Below are 19,438 nucleotides of genomic sequence, written 5' to 3'. Positions count from 1 at the left end.
AGAATTGTACACTAAAGTATCTATTATAATACGTAAATTAATAGCACCGTATAAAGATGTTCCTGTATTATATAGTAATTTATCGTAACTCGCAAGTTTATGTGGTTGGTACCAAACTTCCAAGTCTGAAACTGCGGTGCCCGACAGAAGAGAAAGGAGGAGGCTGATAATATTGTTTAAAGGAGAAACGTGCCAACTTGCGGATGCTGAGTAAAGTCTGCATGCAGACTTAAAAGTGAGCTTGCAGCTTGCAGTTTGCAGTGGCTTTTGGTCCTCTGTTGTGAGCAAAAGTTACAGAGTATGCTGCTTATACAAACTGCCTTGGCTGCCCTGCCCACTGGTTGGATACAACTGCTGCTTTGGGCAACCCCTCACCATTTGCAGCAGTTACGGCTTATCTATTAAAGTTGCAACTTGCCATATGCACTGCGTCGTCTATTTTTATTCCTTGTTTCAGGGAAGCAAAAATATCTCATTTGATTTTTTTTGCTTGGGCTTGGAAGTTTGAGCTTAGAAAATTATTTATCATCTAGAACGAGGTCATTCGTGTGTATCGGATAATCAAGTGACATGCTGATGTGGTATATTCAACTCAAATTATATTATGTGTGTTTAATTTTAGATGTACCGTTTAAAGTTAGTATAAATGATATCACACAAATCTCTTTTCTTTTAAAATATAATGTGATCCGTAAACATAAAACTTGCAATTTTTTTTTTCCTTGGAGCCAATAAAGAAGAATTTAGAAGACAACAGTTGAAATGAGGCTATCACCTCGCATTACTATATGATATGAAAGGCTTGTAAAGATTCTGCTGGTAGCTATAGCTGGGGTGGTTGGGTTTAGTACTTTTACGCAATGTTTGTGTGCGATATAACTAGTCTTTCAAGTGCATCTTTCTACTGTTGTTTTAAACGCACATTTAAAACGTGGCTTTAACTAATCTAGTCCATAATGACATTCCATTGAACCAAAAATGAGGAGAAGGGTTGATCCAACAGCGGCGAGAAAGATAGATGCAAACAAATTCTGTCGGTTCTTATTTTTTTAACACCCAATAGAAATAGATAGAGCAGTTAGTTTCGGAATAAATAATATTAATATAGGCCCATATTACGTGAGCTGGTCACACGTGTCTTGCTTATTAATTATTAATTATTAATTTTGTTGAAAGTGTGTTCCTTGTTTATTTTGTAGTGAAGAAAATGAGGCAGGGCTTTCGAAATTTCAGGTCGTTGCTAAGTGCACATGAGACATGCCTTCAATGTTGCTATTGTAGTTGCTTTCCTTCTTGTTCTTGTTTTTGTGTTTTTTTTTTGTTTTTTGGGTTGTGTTCTTTTGGGAAAGGGATGGAAAGCTACATTGCACTTCTTCTACATCCGAATGAAAGTGAATCAAATAAAAAAGGTTATAAATTCGTTAAATGCATTTCTTTTTCTTGAAGTAACAACAAGATGCCCCTACCCCTACCTTATTCAACAAGGAGAGGGAGAGGGAGAGGGAGAGGGAGAGGGAGAGGGAAAGGGATGGGGAAACTATTTGTGTTTTCTCATATAACTGCTCATAAAATATTTCATAATGAACTTGGTTTGTGAGGCTAATGTTTATCCCTAACAAAGTGAATAGGGTTTCAAAATAAGTTGTTAAGCTTTGCAAGTACTTAAAAACAACAAAGGAATTCCCTTTTCTTGTATGAGAAACATCCTGATTTTATTTTCAATAAATAATGTATGAGGATTGTAATTCGTGATCAAAGAATTCTCCTTTGTCCTTGATACAAATTGAGATTTGTTGCACTACTTGTTTTACATCAATAATATCATATTGTTTATTATCAAAAAAGAAAAAGGAAAAAAGGGAAAAAGGAAAAAAAAAAAAGCTTATGCATGTATGATGTACTTTAACACTAATCAATCATTGTAATTTGATCTTAATTAAGGGCAATTAAGTGCATGTTATAGTTTCTGATTTGGTAATAATTTTTGGGGATGCGAGTTTATTGACAACCAATCAATCACTGACACACTCTAATTTAATGTAATTAATTAAGAGTAGCATTCCCTTTTCTCCTCATTTACTTCATGTCTCTAATCTGGCCATTACTTTCCAATAATATAAATACAAATCAATATAGAATTATACCATCATTGAAAGGATAACTACCCCTAACAATTACCCCCAAAACCTATCTGAATTGCTGCTGCCCAAGTGACCAAACTTTTGTAATCAGATTTACTGCCCAAGTAATCACATTGTGCCCAAGTAATTGCACTTTGCCCAAGTGATCAAATTTACCTGCCCAAGTGATCAAATTTACCTGCCCAAGTAATCAAATTGTGTACAGTGGTAATTAAGTCATTACACACAAAAAATATGACATCCGAGCCGCGTGGGGCGAGTAAAAATCTTTCCGTATCATTATCAACCACGTTTGAATAGGAAACCAGTCCTTGTGGAAAAAAAAAAATCCTTTGCCTATCACGTGCTTTAAAGATATCAATCAACTTATTAGCCCCCACTCCACCAAATATTTCAACCAAAATTAAAAATATTAAAAACCTAAAGTTTCCCAATTCATTGAGAAGCGCTATATATACAGAGGCTGCTGCTTAAGAGTTGCTAAACTTTTTCATGCTCTCTCTCTTCTTTCTTCCTCCCAAAGCAAACCAAAAACCCTCACAATTCACAGCCTGAAAATCGCTCTCAAAACCCACACACACAAAAATCCCTTCTTTGATTCTACCCAAGGTTTCAAGTTTCAAACCATGGAGTGGGTTCGGGGAAAGGAAATCGGTCGGGGAAGCTTTGCCACCATCTACACCGCAAAGCGCAAAAACCCATCTTCTCAACTTCCGCCATTGATGGCCGTCAAGTCTGCTGAATCCTACTACTCCGCCTCGGTCGAGAACGAGAAGCGAATCCTGGACCAAATTGGGTCTTGCCCACAAATCATCCGCTGCTTCGGAGATGATCGGACAGTCGAGGACGGCGAGGAATTTTACAATTTGATGCTGGAGTATGCGACCGGAGGTACTTTGGCCGACGAGCTCAAGAGAAACGGCGGTCGTTTGGCGGAAGCCGATGTTCGACGACACACAAATTCGGTGCTCAAAGGCCTCGGCTTCGTCCACGCAAAAGGGTTTGTTCACTGCGACGTGAAGCTTCAGAACGTTCTTGTTTTCGACAATGGAGTGGCCAAGATCGCCGACTTTGGGCTTGCGAAGAAAGCAGGGGAAGCAGAGCAGAAAGCCGAAGTCAGAGGAACTCCTTTGTATATGGCGCCTGAATCAGTTAACGACAACGAGTACGAGTCGTCTGCTGACGTTTGGGCTCTTGGGTGTTTGGTTGCAGAGATGGCGAGTGGAAAACCAGTCTGGGATCACAGCCCGGGCGCAAATATTTTCAAACTCTTGATGAGAATCGGTGGAGATGAGTTGCCGCAAATTCCAGAGGACTTGTGCGAAGAAGGAAAAGATTTTTTGGAAAAGTGTTTTGTCAAGGACCCGAGAAAGCGCTGGACGGCTGAGATGCTTCTGAGACATCCTTTTGTTTCCAATTACGACGCCGTTTTGTTGGAAGAAACCAAGCTATCACCATCTCCGAGAGGCCCGTTTGATTTCCCAGATTGGGTTTCGATGGCAAGTTCAGAAATTTCATCAGACTTTGGGGATTTTTTCGGAAAGAATGATTTGAATTCCGGGTCTGATTGGTCGTCGAGACAGAGTTCTATTCCGGCGGTGGATCGATTGCGGCTGCTAGCCACGGAGGAGACACCCAATTGGTCTTTCTCTGGAGATTGGGTCACAGTCCTGTGATTCAATAATTTTGGGTAGTTTTCTGAGACAGAGTAGGAGACGGGTAGAGAAAAAAGAAAGAAACCGAGGAAAGGAAAGAGTCGAAGGTTCTGAGATTCAATTATTTGTTGATTATTTTTTGTGACGGTAAATATGGAGTAGGACAGTAACAGATGATTTTAACAGTCTGGTCTTACTTTGGTAGATGAAATGGTCCTGATTGGCGCCACGAATGGGTGACCAAGTGTACAGACAATTTTTGATTGACTTGATAAATATAATAGTTGAGATTATTTTCCAAGAAAATTTGCAGATTTTCCATGAAAGTAAGTGAGGCTTTGGGCTCTTTCTTCTTGACTTTGAAAATTCAAGGATGGAGTTCAACTTATTTTTGTAATAACCACATTGACATCGTGTGCTAATGCTAATTCTGCTAACACACACATGAATTGACCTAAATTGGGTCAAGAGGCAACTTGTAATAAACTCAAAACCCATCTTTCATCTTTGCAAGTTCACATGATATGTGGACTTTGTTCTTCTCCTCCTCCCTTGCACGGCTAGTTTGATCCGAATATTTACAAGCATATTTTTGGGTTGTTGAGTTTTTTTTAATTAAATTAAGACTTATAGTCTAGCGTCTGAATTTCAACTATAATGATTCATACGACTTGAAAATAAACAAATATAAACTGGAGACTACACACGCTGTATTTATGTTGTACAAGTAAGAAATTGTTTGATATAAGCCGACAAATTGATTAGTTGCATGATAAAGTAAATCTTGATAATTAGTATTAGATACGTATTAAAATAATAATTTTTGGACCACAAGCAATGTACACAACAGCACACACGATTCTTCTTTATGGAATTATACACATGATTGGTTGTTCATACAAAAATGTTTTAAATGCGATTCTTGTGTGGTATATAATAATGCCATAAAGTTCTTGTTCATTGTGGATGCGGTGGGGAACTTGAGAACACTATTGAATGGTTCAAATGATCACCAAGTAGGTTGTAACTCAAGAAAATAAAAATGGAAATAAAAGAAGTTGGATGAAAAAGGTTCATGCTTGTGCCAATAATTTATTTATTTTAATACATAAACATGTGTTAGATATGTGAACCTTATCCTTAATTTTACTAGGCTTTTTTTACTATTGTATTTATAAATTTATTATTATTAAATACGTTAGAACAATTTTGACTCTTCAGAATCATTATTTTGTCTTTTTCTTAAAACGATAATAAACTTTAATTCCCATTGGTTGTCTGGGCTTTAGATTAACAATAGAAAATGAGTTTCCGTTGCCTTTTGGGATAAAACTGGGCCTTACCTTATCTAGGCAATGGTTAGGGCCGAAAGATTTGGAGGACATCATCAAATTTGCCACTCTTCCAACATTAAAAAACAAAACGGTTTTTAGATTTAATTGTCCCTAAACTTTGTCTTTGTATTTAATATAAAAAATTAATAAAATTGACGGCTTGACTATTTATCTTAACGAAATTAAAGTTGAAAGACCACGAAAACGATTTTAAAAATTAAAAGACCAAAATACGAATCGGATCAAAATTCAAGAATTATTAAACTTAAAAACCCTTATTTGGTAAGGCTATTTTTCACTCTAGCTTTTGATTATTGAGAATCACCATTTGAATTGTTACATCCAAAAGTTACACGGAAATCGTTCTTCACTACAACAGTTCAAAGTTATCCCACCTATCTTGTTTTATATTTTTTTAATTTTCTTTTCTTGTTAATTTATACACTACTGGACACTTGAGTTTAAAAGGTGGGCCAATCATAACTGAACTGATTAGGATTTTCCCTGTCCTTGGAGAATTGAAACTGGAACCGAACTGGATCAAGCCAATTGGGGTGAAACTAAAGAAAAATAAAGAGAAGAAAAAAAAACCGAATCAAATCGACAGTTTCGGTTGATTTTACCGGCGAACCGGTTTGCCAAGCCACCTACATCTCCACAGCTAAATCCTGAGCCCTGCTTTGTTTGTAAGTCCAAAAGATCTGCATTGCCATTTACTATTCACTTTCTGTATGCAAACCATTACAAAATCCAAACACCAAAACAAAATTTAATTAATTAAGAAAAGACAGTGTACAACTTCATATTTATGATCAAGAAAAAGGCAATTAATAAATAAATCAATTCAATTCACTGGTAATTGCATTTGCTCTTCAAAGCAATGGCCACATTCATCTTTTTAGGATCCATAATCACGGAGCAATCCACCCTTCTGTGGAACTTGGGTTTGACCAGCTGGCCCAAAACATAAGCTCTTGACCTAACCAGGAACCTGAGTGTCAATGGCACTGCCTGAGTGGGTGCACCATTTGAGCTTCCCAAGTTTGCTCCTCCACCATAGACTGGAATTCTGTTTCCTATCAACGTTATTGTAATGGATCTCTGGCTCTTTCTCGATTGATAAAATCCCTTCATCTGCAAAACCCAAATAAACCAAATTACCAAAAAAAAGCAAAAAGATTATATAATTAATGGGAAAAATGGTTAGGATTTCATACAGTTCCAGTGGCTACAGTGAGCTGAGAATATGAGAGATCTAGAGGTGTTGGTTTCACATGGACACCGAAAAATGTGGCGGTGTTACGAAAGGTGAACTTCAGTGTGGAATTCATGGACAACATGTTGGTGGCCACTCCTGAGAAATCCTCTCCAGCTTGAACCACAAATTGATCAAATGCAATGCTCTGCATGTAACATGTTTTATATAAATACAACCAAAATTCAAGAAACACCCACCTCACAAAATTGCCATTTCAATCCAATTTTCTTAAAAGAAATAATGGTATGCGAAAAAAATTTACCTTCATAGTGACAATGGGCTTTTGGGGCCTACTAGCACCCCACAGAATCAAAGAAAACAGAGAGAAAAGCCCAAGGAAGCCCACAATAAAAGCAACGAAGTAACACCTGCGAGTGAGACCATGCTTGGTGCCATCATCATCAAGAAGGCCTTCTTCTTCAATGGAACCAAACTGATCCTTCCACGGTCTCCACCCCTTGCGGTGGGACCCACCGCCGTGGTGGTTCTTACTGCGGGATCCCGAGAAGCGGGTGGAGGCGGACTCGCGAGAGTGAGGCCCAAGAGAAGAGTTGGAGTGAGAGTGAGGAGGGGAGCCCATAGGGCTGAGGACTGGGCTGGAGTTGAAGGAGTTGGTGGTCTTTTCGCCATCGTGCGAGTCGCGGGATGGGCTCTGGACATAGTAGGCCGCCCGGCGGGGCGAGCGCGCCGGTGAGGACTGGCTGAGGCTGCTCACCTCAGAGTCAGTCTTGGCCAGCACTGACATTGTTCTAGTTTAAGTTCTTTTCTCAAGGCTCAAGCCAACTCAAAGCTTTTTTTCTTCTTGTTGTTCGTTTGTTTGCAGAGAAAAAAACAAAGAGAAGTTTAGTAGGAATGAAGAGGAAGAGTGTGTTTTGATATTATATATAAATCTGCTGCTGCTGCTGCTGCTAGAATCTCTGGAACGTACGTTGTAAGGTGCTGCACGTTGTGTTGTGTTTTGTTTATTGTTTTCAAAGTGATGGTAATTAATATTGGGGAGAGGAGTTGACAGTGTGCACTGACACTTGCTAATTTTTCGAGCATTAAAGTATGAATATTATGGGGTTTATTTTAAGCCCTTACCTACCCCTTTGTTGCAGAATTAATTGCATCGATCGGCTTGTTTATAGATCCTAATCAAAGATAGGGTTAACTAAAGAGGTTTTATACAAATTTATTATCCCTGCACCAGTAGTCTTAAGTTCGTTTTTTCGCATTTTAATATCGTTTGTATTTATAAAAAAAAATTTAACTTGCTTTGTTAGAATCCATAGGTTTATATTGTAATTGGGGTTTATTTTAAATCCTTTACCTAAGTCTTCATTGCACAGAATTAATTGGATCAACTTGTTATGGATCCAAATTAAAGATATAGGGCTTACAGAATTTTGTGAAGTTTTTTATTTTTAATTTAAAAGATTGACTTGCTTAAAATCCATAGCTTTATACATTGAAATTGATAGAGCTGCTCTTCATAACGGAATATCAGATCTGCAAGTGCACCTTTTCTTTTCTTTTCTTTTCTTTTTGCTTTGTGTAGTTTTTGGCCTTTTGCTTAGCAATGATACAAGACTAAATTGAAGTGTTTTAGTAGGGAGTGCCTAGAAAATTAGAAAGTCGGTGCAGGCTATTTGCTTAAGCAAACTCTGTGTAAATTGTGTTAATTGCTTGGGCCTGAAAAGCTGATACATGAGTGCTTCAAGACACTCATTTTATGGGGGCTTAAAGGCTTCAAGAGTACTCTTTATGAGCCTTGAAGCATCTATCTACTTCCTAAATATGGGCTAAAATAGTGGAAAAAAGTCACAAACATGTCCAAACAATGCGGTTTCAGTTACGGGTTCTACAATACTCTAAACAAAGTAACACACTAACATGTAGTCATTGTTAGAGATCTCTAATCATTTTATGTCCACGTAACAATTTGACATATCGATTGGAGATTCTCTTAGTTCTATTTAATTTTATTGATTTAAAGTTCTTTCCCACGTGAATTGTTCTTTGTTGGTCACACGATCATTTTAATGAATATCCATAGGACATGGATTTGATTTAATTTACTCATATATCGTTTTACACTTTTTACTCAAAGCTATCTCTCAAACCGAGTAGTTGCACAATCGCTATGACAATGTTTGTGTCATTGGTTACATTTTCTCAATGTAAATGGTAAAGATAACAGGGTCACCGAAAGGATAAGAATAAAGAGATATTTAGTCAAATACCCATTCTTAGCACTAAAATTATAAATAAACCTTACACTATTTAATTTCTATAAACATACCCAAAAAATAATAGCTGGCCATATTGAATTTAATTTTAATTATTAAATTACTTTGATATCTCATTGAGTGTTTTGAGCTTTTTTATGAGGTTTTCGGGTTCGGTTTGTTTTAAGAAATCAATGGCAGTTTTGTAATTTAAAAGAAGTTAAAAGCCTTATTGTTATGTTGTAAATGAGTTTTGGGTGTGTTTCTAAAATCCATTTCATATAAGATTTTTTTTATAATTTGGACGCCAATATTGGGTATTATAGTGAATCTCCCAAGAATAAAATGCCTAAATTGAAAAGAGAGTTGAAAAAAGTTGTGTTTGCTGACTTTTTTGTCTTTATTTTGATCATATTATTTTATGCCCCTTCTTCTCACAGCACTTCTACAAGACTAACCACACATTTAATAATAGATTGCAGGTGAGTTTCTGTAGAAATGGAGGCATATACAATGAGGGTCTTTATAATAGAGAATTTGGCACGAGGTTAGTGGCCACTATGGGACTCCTCACTACATATTTTCCACCATCATCAACCCAACTAAGGGAGCCTTGGACCACAACTTTTTTCAGCAATTTTGGACCTTCCAAAGTAAGCTTGTAACTTAGCTTTTCATACTTGTTCTTGAACACCAACCTCTCTGGCTCCACCTTCACCTTCAAACCCGCCATTGCTGTCAACTTTGCTGTGTAGCCAGATCTTTGCTCTCCCACATTTGTTACTGTCCTGTTAAATTCTTGTACAACTTTTGCACTAGACTTTGAGCCCTTGCTGTTAAAGTAAGCAATGAAAGATGGATAATTCAGATCGATAGACCGGTTGACACAGCTGTGAGTGGATCCTGTGATAACTTGTATCTGTTTTGCTGTGTAATTCATTGCACAGAGAAGCTTTATGTAGTCCTCTGCTGTTGTGTCGTAGACTAGTCCCGGTTCGAGTGCTTTGTTGGGATTAATGTGGCCTGCTCCAATGTCCAGGGGGGTTGCTGGGAGGTTAGTACTAACATCTATGATGGGTTTCTGTGTATTGTCTAATGGATTAGCTGTGGTCATAAGGGCTGATCTAATCGCGGCAGGGCTCCAATCACGGTGTACTTCTTTGATGAGAGCAGCCACACCTGCCACATGAGGAGCTGCCATTGAAGTGCCTGAATCAATGTTAAAATTACTGAACAAAGAGCCTGACTGAACTTCAAATACTGAACTATTTGGAGACCATGAGGCCAGGACAAATGAACCGGGGGCTAGAATGTCCGGTTTCAAGACCCTTGGGCAGCTTTTAGACGGCCCTCTAGAGCTATAATCATCAACCTTTGGTGCTGGCTTTGTTCCAAGGACTGTCTTTTTAAATTCCAAATTTGCTGTGGGCTTGCTGCTCTTCTTGATATATTTTATGACATTTTGGCCATCTTGCAGACCAATAACTGCTGCTGGAAATGAGGTTTTAATGTAGAAATCTGAGAGGGAAATATTGGCGATGAAGACGGCTCCTGAAACTGTTGCAGACTCAGCATTCTCAACTTGATCGCTTATACTCAAATTGTCCTTGCACACAACAATCTTGTTTTTGAGTTTCTTCAATTCCTTCACACTTCGACAGCCATCCATGAAAACAAGTGGCAATTGGCTTCTAGAGGAGTTCCCTGGATACATGGTTGTAAAGGTGATTTGCATACCATTTCCGAGGGTTAAAATTCCCCGAAATTCACGATCTATAGTTCCTGCACCAACAATCACAGCCCATGGTGCTCCATTGAGTAAGGTCCCCCATCCAGAGCCATCATTTCCTGCTGAAGCTGCAACAAAAATTCCCTTTTTCATGGCCGCAAAAGTGGATATTGCAACTGGGTCATCATCCAAAAAGTGGTCATTCAAGGTAGAACCCAAGGAGATTGACAATATATCCACCCCATCTTGAATTGCCTGGTCCACTGCCGCAAAAATATCAGATTTGTATGCACCACTAAACCAAACCACTTTGTATATAGCTATTCGAGCTCTTGGTGCCGCGCCTCTTGCTGTGCCGGTAGCATAACCAAAATAGGATGCACCATTCACATCAAGACCAGCAGCAGTGGAGGAAGTATGAGTTCCATGTCCCTCCGTATCGCGGGGTGAATTCATCCTAATCTTCAAGTCAGGATTGTTGGCAATGAATCCTTTGTTGAAAAACTGAGCCCCAATGAGTTTCTTGTTGCACAAGGAAGAATTGAATTGGGTGCCAGATACACACTTCCCTTTCCATCTAGAAGGGACATCAGTGATTCCTTCATACTCTTTGAAGCTCTCACTCTCAGGCCAAACTCCAGAGTCAAGTACACCAATTATGACATCTTCGCCGTAACTCGAAGCAGGCCAGGCACCAGAAGAGGAAGTTAGGCCAAGGAATTGAGAAGTATGGGTGGTGTGGAGTTTGAGGGGGCCATCAGGAGTGACAGAAATGAAGCCAGGGGAGTTTTTGAGAGATTCAAGCTCAGAGAGAGTGAGAATTGCACTAAAACCTTGGATAGAATTAGTATATGTATGGATGAGCTTTGTGGTACTGAAAGTATATGCTTTAGGACTGTCTGAGATAGATAAAAGGGTTGCCAAATACCAACTCTGGTGGCCAGAGAAGGCTTTTGGCATGGCTTTTGAGTCCATGTGGATGATATAAGCATTGGATTGTGCAGAAACTGAACTGATGAAGTGAGTGATTGCAGATAAAACTGTACATAAAATTTGCAGGGCTAGAGCAGCCATTGGTGAGCAATGCAATGGCATTTGTGTGATACAATATTCTTGGCTATAAATATCCATAATCCATGGCTCAATTCCATCGTGCTAAGCAAGAAGATATGGACCACTTAAGCATATAGTGACCAAAATGAGTGGTCGCCAGAAAGTTTTTCACATCGATCTTATCTTTGTGTATGGCTTGGGAATAAGTGGGACACCGCCTAGTACCTCATTCCTCTGTAACATGATAGTCCACCCGTGATTTCTCTCTTCTTCTTGTACCACTATAAAATTACAAACAATATTTTAATGAAGGTGCTCCTCAATTTGACAAAAAAAGAACAGAGAAATTCTTACACCGTCACGTCACGTGCTGTTATATTTCACCTATAATATAAGACGTATTTTAATTTTTAATATTATTTTCTAAAATATAAACTCATTGTCTACTCATATTATAATATGTACGTTTACACTCACAATCAAATATAATGACCTGAAAAATGGGCCAAAGAACCTTTGAAAGGCTGCTAATGAGTTGGAAGATGAAAGTCAAATACAAAGATAATTTTGACCTTAAACCAAGGAAGATTCAAGTGAAGCGTGACACAAGTTTTATTTTCATATTCATATCACATGCAAGCATACTTGTATGTAGATGACAGGCTCCAACTTCCCCATTTCATTGAAGTTTACAGCAAACCAAAGTGGCACGTAAATTTATTATATTGGGTGAGCCATGAATTCCTTATACTGGTCTCGGACGCTAAATCCATGATTTGGTTTGTTTTTTTCTAAATTATCTGCACTAAAAAGTCTAGAAGTCTAGAAGCAAATTAACAACTGATATATACAATGAAGCAAAATCATACTGGGACGGCTTTATTAATTCAGTCATACATGACTGCAAATACAAGGTTAAAATAGATGAACTTGTTTATTTATTCAAGCAAATATGGTCCTCCAGACCATTGAGAGAGAGAGAGAGAGAGAGGGCTGAAAATTAAAATCTTTCTAGAACCCAAACGTGTTTCTTTCTTTTCCCTTCAGGTGTCGGCACGCCTGGAAATTTCTCTTTGTCCTTCCTTCACTTTGCCCTTTCATTGTTTTGAAGCTTTTTATTTTTAGTTTTATTTTTAAAGAATAAGTAAATGCTTGACTGCTGAGTCTATCGCTATAAAAATTTATGAATCCGCCATTGATTAAAAGTGCTACTAAACGAACCTTAAAATTAATTGAGTACACCTTATGATCTAAGTACACCCTAATATTTTAATCAAAATGTACAATTTAACTAAGTACACCCTATTTAACTACCAAAAACATCAATGTACACCTTAATACACTCTATCACACATCACCCTTTTTGAAACCAAAAAAAAAAATTCACATAACACCCTAATACCAATCCTAATTCAGGTTTCTCTTTTTATATGAATTCGTGCCCTCTTTTCAGATTTTGAGTTTGCATCAAAATCTTTAATTTCGTAAGCTGTGCGGGAGTAGATTTGCTAGCTTCTTCAATTCAAAGCTTAATTCTTGTGAATCCTTGTAATTTTCTTTATTTATTTCTTATTTTTGAATTGAACTCGTTGCCTTCAAATATGTTCTATTATCTTGTGAAAGTTTTTATGAGTTTCTTTTCTTATTTCTGAGTAAAATTCCTTTAAAAATATATAACTATGTTTTTATATTGGATGGGACATATGATTGAAGATTGGTATCATGAAAAGAAAGAAAAAAACATCCACCTGATGTGCAAGGTTATGAATTACAACAGTTCGAGCATCCTTATAAACTCCGTACGGACGATATTTGGCAGTTAAAAGTCTGAATCAAAGGACACATAATGATAAGAACTCCACCATTACTAACTTTACTCGAAAAAGGAAAATAAAGAAAGAAGGAAACATATAGCAAAAGAATTAAGAAAGAAAACCACATAGCTAACCAATTAATTAGTTGAAACTACTCACAATGGCACAAGGCCTAAATGCCACTCATTGACCGTAAATAGGCATTTTTCCCCATAGGTGTACCCTCCTAATAGAACATTCAACGCAAGAACACAGGACTTTTGAGTATTCAACGATACCTTCTTGTGCTTCCGTCAATGCTCGTTGCATTGTTCGTGGACATTAAGTAATATGAAAACTTCTCTATATTTGATTTTGGTTGAATATGGTGAGTATTGTATTTATTAAAATTATATTTGTTTCTCAATACAATTTATCCTTTTTGGTCATTTTATATTAGTGTAAATTAATAATTTTATAAATAATTTAATAATAAAATGTACTCAGTTAATTTTAAGATTCGTTTAACAGCACTCTTGATTAATTATGCATGTTAACTAGTCAGAACAAAAGTTAAACAAAATATAAATAAAAAGCTTCCATTTACTTTGGAGGTATATGATCCATAACCATGATGCATAGTTTATACATATGTGATTGTGGGTCATCTCATAAAGTAGACCAAAAATAGATATCAAATAGTATCATTTTGTTTTTGTTAAAATTTAGAATAAAAATAACACAATTTCTTAAAAGTTTTAGTAGTTGTAATAATAATAGAGAACATCTTTTTGACTTTCATAAAATTCTTTAGGAAATATTTATATTTCTTCTTATCCTACGACAAAGTCCAATCACAATACATTTTCTGAGTTACAAGTCACAATGAGTCATTTTCTAATTAAATGTTGAACTCACAATATAATTAATGAGTTATGAGTCACGTCATTCTTAAATAAAAAATTTAGACCATGCTCTCATAAAATTATTTTCTCTTTAAGATTATACTTTATTATTAATTTATAATATTTACGGGCTTATTATCGTTTGGTTCAGCGATACTTATTCTTTATTTTGTTAGAAAAAGTTTCTGAGTTTGGATCTAATCATTGATAAATGTTTAATTAATTTATAATTAAAAGAATAATGCGTATGGGAACCGTGTTGGATTGAAGCATGTTTATGGAGATGCCACCTTTTGATGTTGTGTTTGCTTGTCGAATTCGTGTAGACTCCGGAGTTTTTCTTTTGTTCCGTGACTTTTAGGTGTAGGTTTCGTTGTCTTTAAAAAAAAATTAATAAATAATAAAATAAACAGATAAAAATAGAAAAACAAAAGAGATGGCAGATGCTAAAGTGAAATAGAGCCTTCCAGCACCTAACGGACGCCGACGCGTTTCCATCTGACTTGTGTCATATACCAAATAACCTAATGCGACACCCTGTAACCCAAACAAACCTCTCTTTCCTCAAATTCCCATATATTTTTGTCAAATTAAATTGTGTAAATGTAAGCCCTGGAGAGAGTTTAAAACCATCCCCGCATCCCAACCCCACCTTCGTCAGAAAGAGAGGGAAAACCAAATTACCAGAACTCTCTCTCTTTCAAGCACATATACATCTCATCTCTCATCTCACTTTCACACTCTATCACCATCTCTCCCTCTCTCTTTGGATAAAGTTCAATCTGAAACTTTTCCAACCAAAAAAAAAAAAGTTGAAACCTGGAAATTGAGGTACAAATTACGATACAAAGGTTTTTCCTTTTGTCATGTCACATCCTTAAATCTCTGTTTCCTTTCTTGAAAACCCATAAACCCCTCAATCCACCACATTGACACAACACAACCCGATTTAACCCTTTTGCTTTTTTCTTTCTTATTTTGTTTCTTTGATTGCAGAGAACATAAAGATGGGAACTTTATTAATGAAGCGCCAGCTTCAAGCTCTGTTCATCGCAGTTTGCCTATTTTGTTCCTCTTCCTGTCTCAAGGTTCCATCATTTTACCATATCTTTAGCTTATATTGTAATTCATTTTCTGGGCATCAAATTTTTTTGACCTTGTTGGTTTCCCAAATGCCAAACAGATCGGAGAGACTTGTTCCAAAGACAGCGACTGCGACGGCGGGTTGAGCTGCCAAACATGCGCTGCAAATGGAAACACCCGACCCAGATGTACCCGGATTCAACCCACAAGTCCCACATCGAAGGTTATTAATTTTTCCGATATCAATAATTATAATTAAATATTGTTTAGGGTTGTGCATGTGGGTTTGGTTTGAATTTTGTCTAAATTTAATTGGTGGTTATTGGATTAGGTGAAAGGTCTGCCATTTAATCGGTATTCATGGCTAACCACCCACAACTCATTCGCTCAAGCTGGGGTGAGGTCAGCCACTGGATCCTTGCTTGTTACTCCGATGAACCAGAATGACACCGTAGCCTCTCAACTCAAAGTAAGTTTTTTTTTTTGTTGGTAATTTTCCCCTTTCCTATTTTCTGTTTTCTGTCTCCTGCATTTTTGTTTTTCACTTTTTTAATATTTGGGTTGCTGGAATTTATATTTATATTTAATTTTTTGGGAATGTAAAGTTCTTGCATGCCACGGGCCAGGGGCAAGGTGGCGTGGTCGAATCTCAGTATTGATGTGGTAGTCACTTTTGAATTGTTGACCCAACAAATGGGATTTTTATATCTTTTACTTTTTTTGTTTTCTTATTTCTTGGTTGACAAAAAAATTTGTGTCTGATGACGTGGCATTGCCACTCCATTGATGTGGTCAAGCAGGCTCATGTTGAACTTTGGTGTGTGTTGTATTGATCTGTGTTGCATTTTTTTTTTTCAATTTCTTTAAAATTGATATTCATTAGTAGGGATCCTTCATAGCTTGTTCAACTTTCCAGCGTGCGGCTGTCACGAAGCATTGTAGCTTCAGCGTTGAAAACTGATACTATTAAGGGAGCCTACTAATGATTATCAATAGGTTTAAAAAGCATGACAATTTTCTCAGGGCAAAAGGGCAAATTTTTTTTAAAAAGAAAGGTTTTTTTTTTTCTTCTTCTAAAGAATAATAAAGTTATCAGATTAAGCATGTGGGTGTGTAAGTGATCATTGAGGCACATCTCTAGCTGGCCCTTATTTCTCTTTGCTAATTACCTGCCCCTTTTATTAAAAAAGAAGAAATGGAGCCTATTTGGCTATATGTGTTGATTAAAAGAGAAGCATTCACCTAATCCACCTGAAACACTTCACTCTCCTCTCTGTAGTTATTCTGACAGTCTACTGCCCACAACATATTTTTCTTGTTTTGGTGTACCTAAATTACGGAAATGAATTATTTACTTGTTTTTAGTTTCTTCTCTTCTCTTCTTTTTTTGGTCAAAATTAAATATGCTTTTCTATCATTGGCAGAACGGAGTTCGAGGCCTTATGCTGGATATGTATGACTTCAACAACGACATCTGGTTATGTCACTCAACTGGTGGCAAATGTTACAACTTAACAGCATTTGTAAGTGCTTCAGTGATGATTTACCAACAGTAAACATATAAATTCTTAGATCAGTTTTTATATTAAGGTTGCAAAATGGAAAATGTTGCTTTTGATTTATTGATTTTGCTTGTGCATTGATTTTCTCTGCAGCAACCTGCTATTAATGTGCTGAAAGATATTCAAGCGTTTTTGGAAGCAAACCCCTCAGAGATTGTCACCATTTTTATTGAAGATTATGTAGAATCTCCACAGGGCTTAACAAAGGTCTTTGAAGCAGCTGGGCTTAAAAAGTATTTGTTCCCGGTTGCTCAGATGCCAAAGAATGGGGAAGATTGGCCAACCGTGGATGATATGGTCAAGAACAATCTGAGGCTGGTGGTCTTCACCTCTAAGTCGGCTAAGGAGGCTTCAGAGGGAATTGCTTATGAGTGGAACTACGTGGTAGAAAATCAATGTGAGTCCTTTTTTTTAAACTTTTCATCATGTCAATTTTGTTTTTCAGTAATTCAAGGCAATACAACTTAGTTAAGAACCCTACCCTGCACACTGGTTTTCAAGCACTATGAAGAACGTGTGGAATATGAGCTACAAAGTTATGCACCTCACCAGACTGTTTGTTTAATGTTTGTTCCAGAATCTATAGTGAGATCATTTAACATCCAAACTCTATCATTTAGGCAGTTTCTGTAAACTGCTTTTAGGTTACTTAAAATCAAAGTATGAACATATCATTCGATTGATGCGCTTCTTGCACTTCTTTTGTGTACTGTATTCTCAGATGGAAATGGTGGGATGACACCTGGTTCATGTCCGAATCGTGCTGAATCATCTCCCATGAACACAAAATCTAGATCACTAGTTCTCGTGAACTTTTTTCGCGATCTCCCCAACGCATCCGCGTCTTGCATGGACAATTCAGCTTCCTTACTGAGCGCGTCGAAAGGTTGTTATGAAGCAGCAGGGAAACGGTGGCCAAACTTCATTGCTGTTGATTATTATGAGGTATAGTTATGGACACATTGTCCATTGCAAAATCCTTGGAATAATGTCAAAGTAGACAAAGGACATATTTGTATGCATGCCTAACCTATTGCTTTCTTTGTTGCAGAAAAGTGATGGTGGGGGAGCCCCAGAAGCAGTGGATGAAGCAAATGGCCATCTCACATGTGGGTGTGACAGAATTACATATTGCAAGGTTTGCAACTTTTATTTCCTTTCAGAGTGGAATTTACCATTACAACTTTATAAACTTATCAAACAAGGAAAATATGAGAATCGTCTAAGTTTTTTGATCCATCATGTATGAGCAGGGAAATGGTAGTAATGCTACATTTGGTCAATGCGACGTCCCAACACTTGCTCCGCCACCACCTGCGGCTGCCACCACCACCAGTCCTCAATCTCAATCTCCCAGTAACTTTGCTTCTCAGGATACATCAGTCCAGTTACTGTGGCTGTGTGGAACAATTTTGGCCACGACTCTCTCAATTTGGATATGATTGTTACACTTTTTGCTTGCTACCTCGCTTGTAATATTTAAACCACATGGACATAATCTTTGAGAAAAAAATTTCATGCCTCTATTGTTCTGGGCCTTGAGGTAAATATCTATTCGAATATTGTAACTAGTAAAAACTTTTGTACAGTCAATTTTCTTTACTCGTTTCATTTATGAATTTTGTCATAACCAATAAAGAGTTTCTTAAATTTGTTTCTTTTCCTTTTCTCTTTATAATTATGGTGGGAAGTTTTTGTAAAGTTAAAGTTGGGCCAAGTTGGTTTGTCATTTCTCCTAGAGATTTCACTTAACTAGACCACCTATGCAACGAGCTACAATGGAGAGATGTAAAAACCTCCGCACTGGAAGTCTTATATTTGAATCTTTGCATTTATGCATAATTTGAATCTTTGCATTTATGCATAATGCGTTGTATTTGAATCTTTGTATTTATGCATAATGCATTAAGTTTTGTGTTCGAATCCCTTTTTTAATATTACTTTCACATCAAAATAAAACAGAATTACAAAAAATCATTCCTTTGGTGTGGTGTGGGTAGGTAGTATGGAAGAAGAATTTGGACAGAAATGTGATCCTACACAGAAAGAAACAAATACCCATTTCCGAAGAATCTACATAGGAACCTGCAAAGTCAGTTAATTCATTATATTTATATTCCCGAGTTGCATACAAGTGTGCTAAGGGGTGGTTTTTTATAGCTAGTAGCCACACATTCCCTTTTGAAAATGAAGTCCAAATTAAACTATTCTTTCCCAAATGTGATAATCCTCTTTTTCAGAAAAAGAAGAATATATAGTAGCCTAGAAGGGATTGATCATTGATCTTGTCGAGATTCTCCAGCCAGTTCACACCAGAGGTTTGAGAAAAGCATTAGTTTTTATGGACGTGGAACCAAGAATTAACGTTCATAAATAACAAAACTGCAACTAGTAGAAAAAAATTTCATACTATTTAGGAACAACGAACATGTTACATGGGGATGAATCAATGACAATGATGATGTGCATCTGGCCCCAGTTCGTATAGGAACTCTAAATTGCTATCATGTGGGCTGTCTTGAAATTTGAAAATAACCCTCCACTTGCCAACTAGAGGTTCCAACTAAAAAGCATGTCATTGGAGGGGGCAAAAGTTACTTACCATTTTAACTAAATGTGTATTTTTATTATTTTTCTTAATATTTGATATGTGTCTATAGACATGATCATAATTAACTTTTTTTTAAAATATTTATGAAACTATGGTTATGCATA

The 19,438-nt window shown here is 36.9% G+C and overlaps 4 protein-coding genes across 5 annotated transcripts; 2 read left to right on the top strand and 2 right to left on the bottom strand.

Annotated features, from left to right (window-relative positions):
* On the top strand, positions 2,406 to 4,153 carry LOC18770011 (mitogen-activated protein kinase kinase kinase 5). Its single transcript, XM_007204631.2, has one exon. The coding sequence runs from the start codon at positions 2,768 to 2,770 to the stop codon at positions 3,815 to 3,817; it is 1,050 nt and encodes a 349-aa protein (XP_007204693.1). The 5' UTR covers positions 2,406 to 2,767; the 3' UTR covers positions 3,818 to 4,153.
* Positions 5,884 to 7,184, bottom strand: LOC18771280. The gene is made up of 3 exons (XM_007202916.2): positions 6,651 to 7,184; positions 6,348 to 6,533; positions 5,884 to 6,264 (listed from the first exon to the last, which is right to left on the bottom strand). Exons 1-3 carry the CDS (start codon positions 7,131 to 7,133, stop codon positions 5,980 to 5,982), a joined length of 954 nt encoding a protein of 317 aa, XP_007202978.1. The 5' UTR covers positions 7,134 to 7,184; the 3' UTR covers positions 5,884 to 5,979.
* On the bottom strand, positions 8,965 to 11,661 carry LOC18769241 (subtilisin-like protease SBT1.9). Its single transcript, XM_007204199.2, has one exon. It carries the CDS (start codon positions 11,456 to 11,458, stop codon positions 9,122 to 9,124), a length of 2,337 nt encoding a protein of 778 aa, XP_007204261.2. The 5' UTR covers positions 11,459 to 11,661; the 3' UTR covers positions 8,965 to 9,121.
* On the top strand, positions 14,612 to 18,382 carry LOC18770878 (PI-PLC X domain-containing protein At5g67130). 2 transcript variants are annotated; one of them, XM_020567677.1, is made up of 9 exons: positions 14,612 to 14,929; positions 15,075 to 15,166; positions 15,262 to 15,384; positions 15,493 to 15,630; positions 16,586 to 16,684; positions 16,817 to 17,120; positions 17,445 to 17,668; positions 17,775 to 17,861; positions 17,977 to 18,382. In XM_020567677.1, the coding sequence occupies exons 2-9, from the start codon at positions 15,086 to 15,088 to the stop codon at positions 18,163 to 18,165; spliced, it is 1,245 nt and encodes a 414-aa protein (XP_020423266.1). In that variant the 5' UTR covers positions 14,612 to 14,929; positions 15,075 to 15,085; the 3' UTR covers positions 18,166 to 18,382. The 2 variants fall into 2 exon arrangements, with proteins under 2 accessions (XP_020423266.1, XP_007202162.1); XM_007202100.2 differs by having other exon boundaries at positions 14,613 to 14,909.

Source organism: Prunus persica, chromosome G7, assembly GCF_000346465.2.
Source record: "Prunus persica cultivar Lovell chromosome G7, Prunus_persica_NCBIv2, whole genome shotgun sequence".
NCBI lineage: Eukaryota > Viridiplantae > Streptophyta > Magnoliopsida > Rosales > Rosaceae > Prunus > Prunus persica.
Note: the sequence above shows the minus strand (reverse complement) of the source record. Positions and strands in the feature narration are given on the sequence as shown.

Excerpts from the sequence above, each read along its gene's own strand:
- LOC18771280 (XM_007202916.2), bottom strand. The coding sequence starts at position 7,133 with ATGTCAGTGCTGGCCAAGACTGACTCTGAGGTGAGCAGCCTCAGCCAG. Across the intron at positions 6,534-6,650 it reads AGCCCATTGTCACTATGAAG|AGCATTGCATTTGATCAATT; the intron begins GTAAATTTTTTT and ends TGTTACATGCAG. Across the intron at positions 6,265-6,347 it reads TCACTGTAGCCACTGGAACT|ATGAAGGGATTTTATCAATC; the intron begins GTATGAAATCCT and ends TGGGTTTTGCAG.
- LOC18770878 (XM_020567677.1), top strand. The coding sequence starts at position 15,086 with ATGGGAACTTTATTAATGAAGCGCCAGCTTCAAGCTCTGTTCATCGCA. Across the intron at positions 15,385-15,492 it reads CCACAAGTCCCACATCGAAG|GTGAAAGGTCTGCCATTTAA; the intron begins GTTATTAATTTT and ends TTATTGGATTAG. Across the intron at positions 16,685-16,816 it reads GTTACAACTTAACAGCATTT|CAACCTGCTATTAATGTGCT; the intron begins GTAAGTGCTTCA and ends TTTTCTCTGCAG.
- LOC18769241 (XM_007204199.2), bottom strand. The coding sequence starts at position 11,458 with ATGGATATTTATAGCCAAGAATATTGTATCACACAAATGCCATTGCAT.
- LOC18770011 (XM_007204631.2), top strand. The coding sequence starts at position 2,768 with ATGGAGTGGGTTCGGGGAAAGGAAATCGGTCGGGGAAGCTTTGCCACC.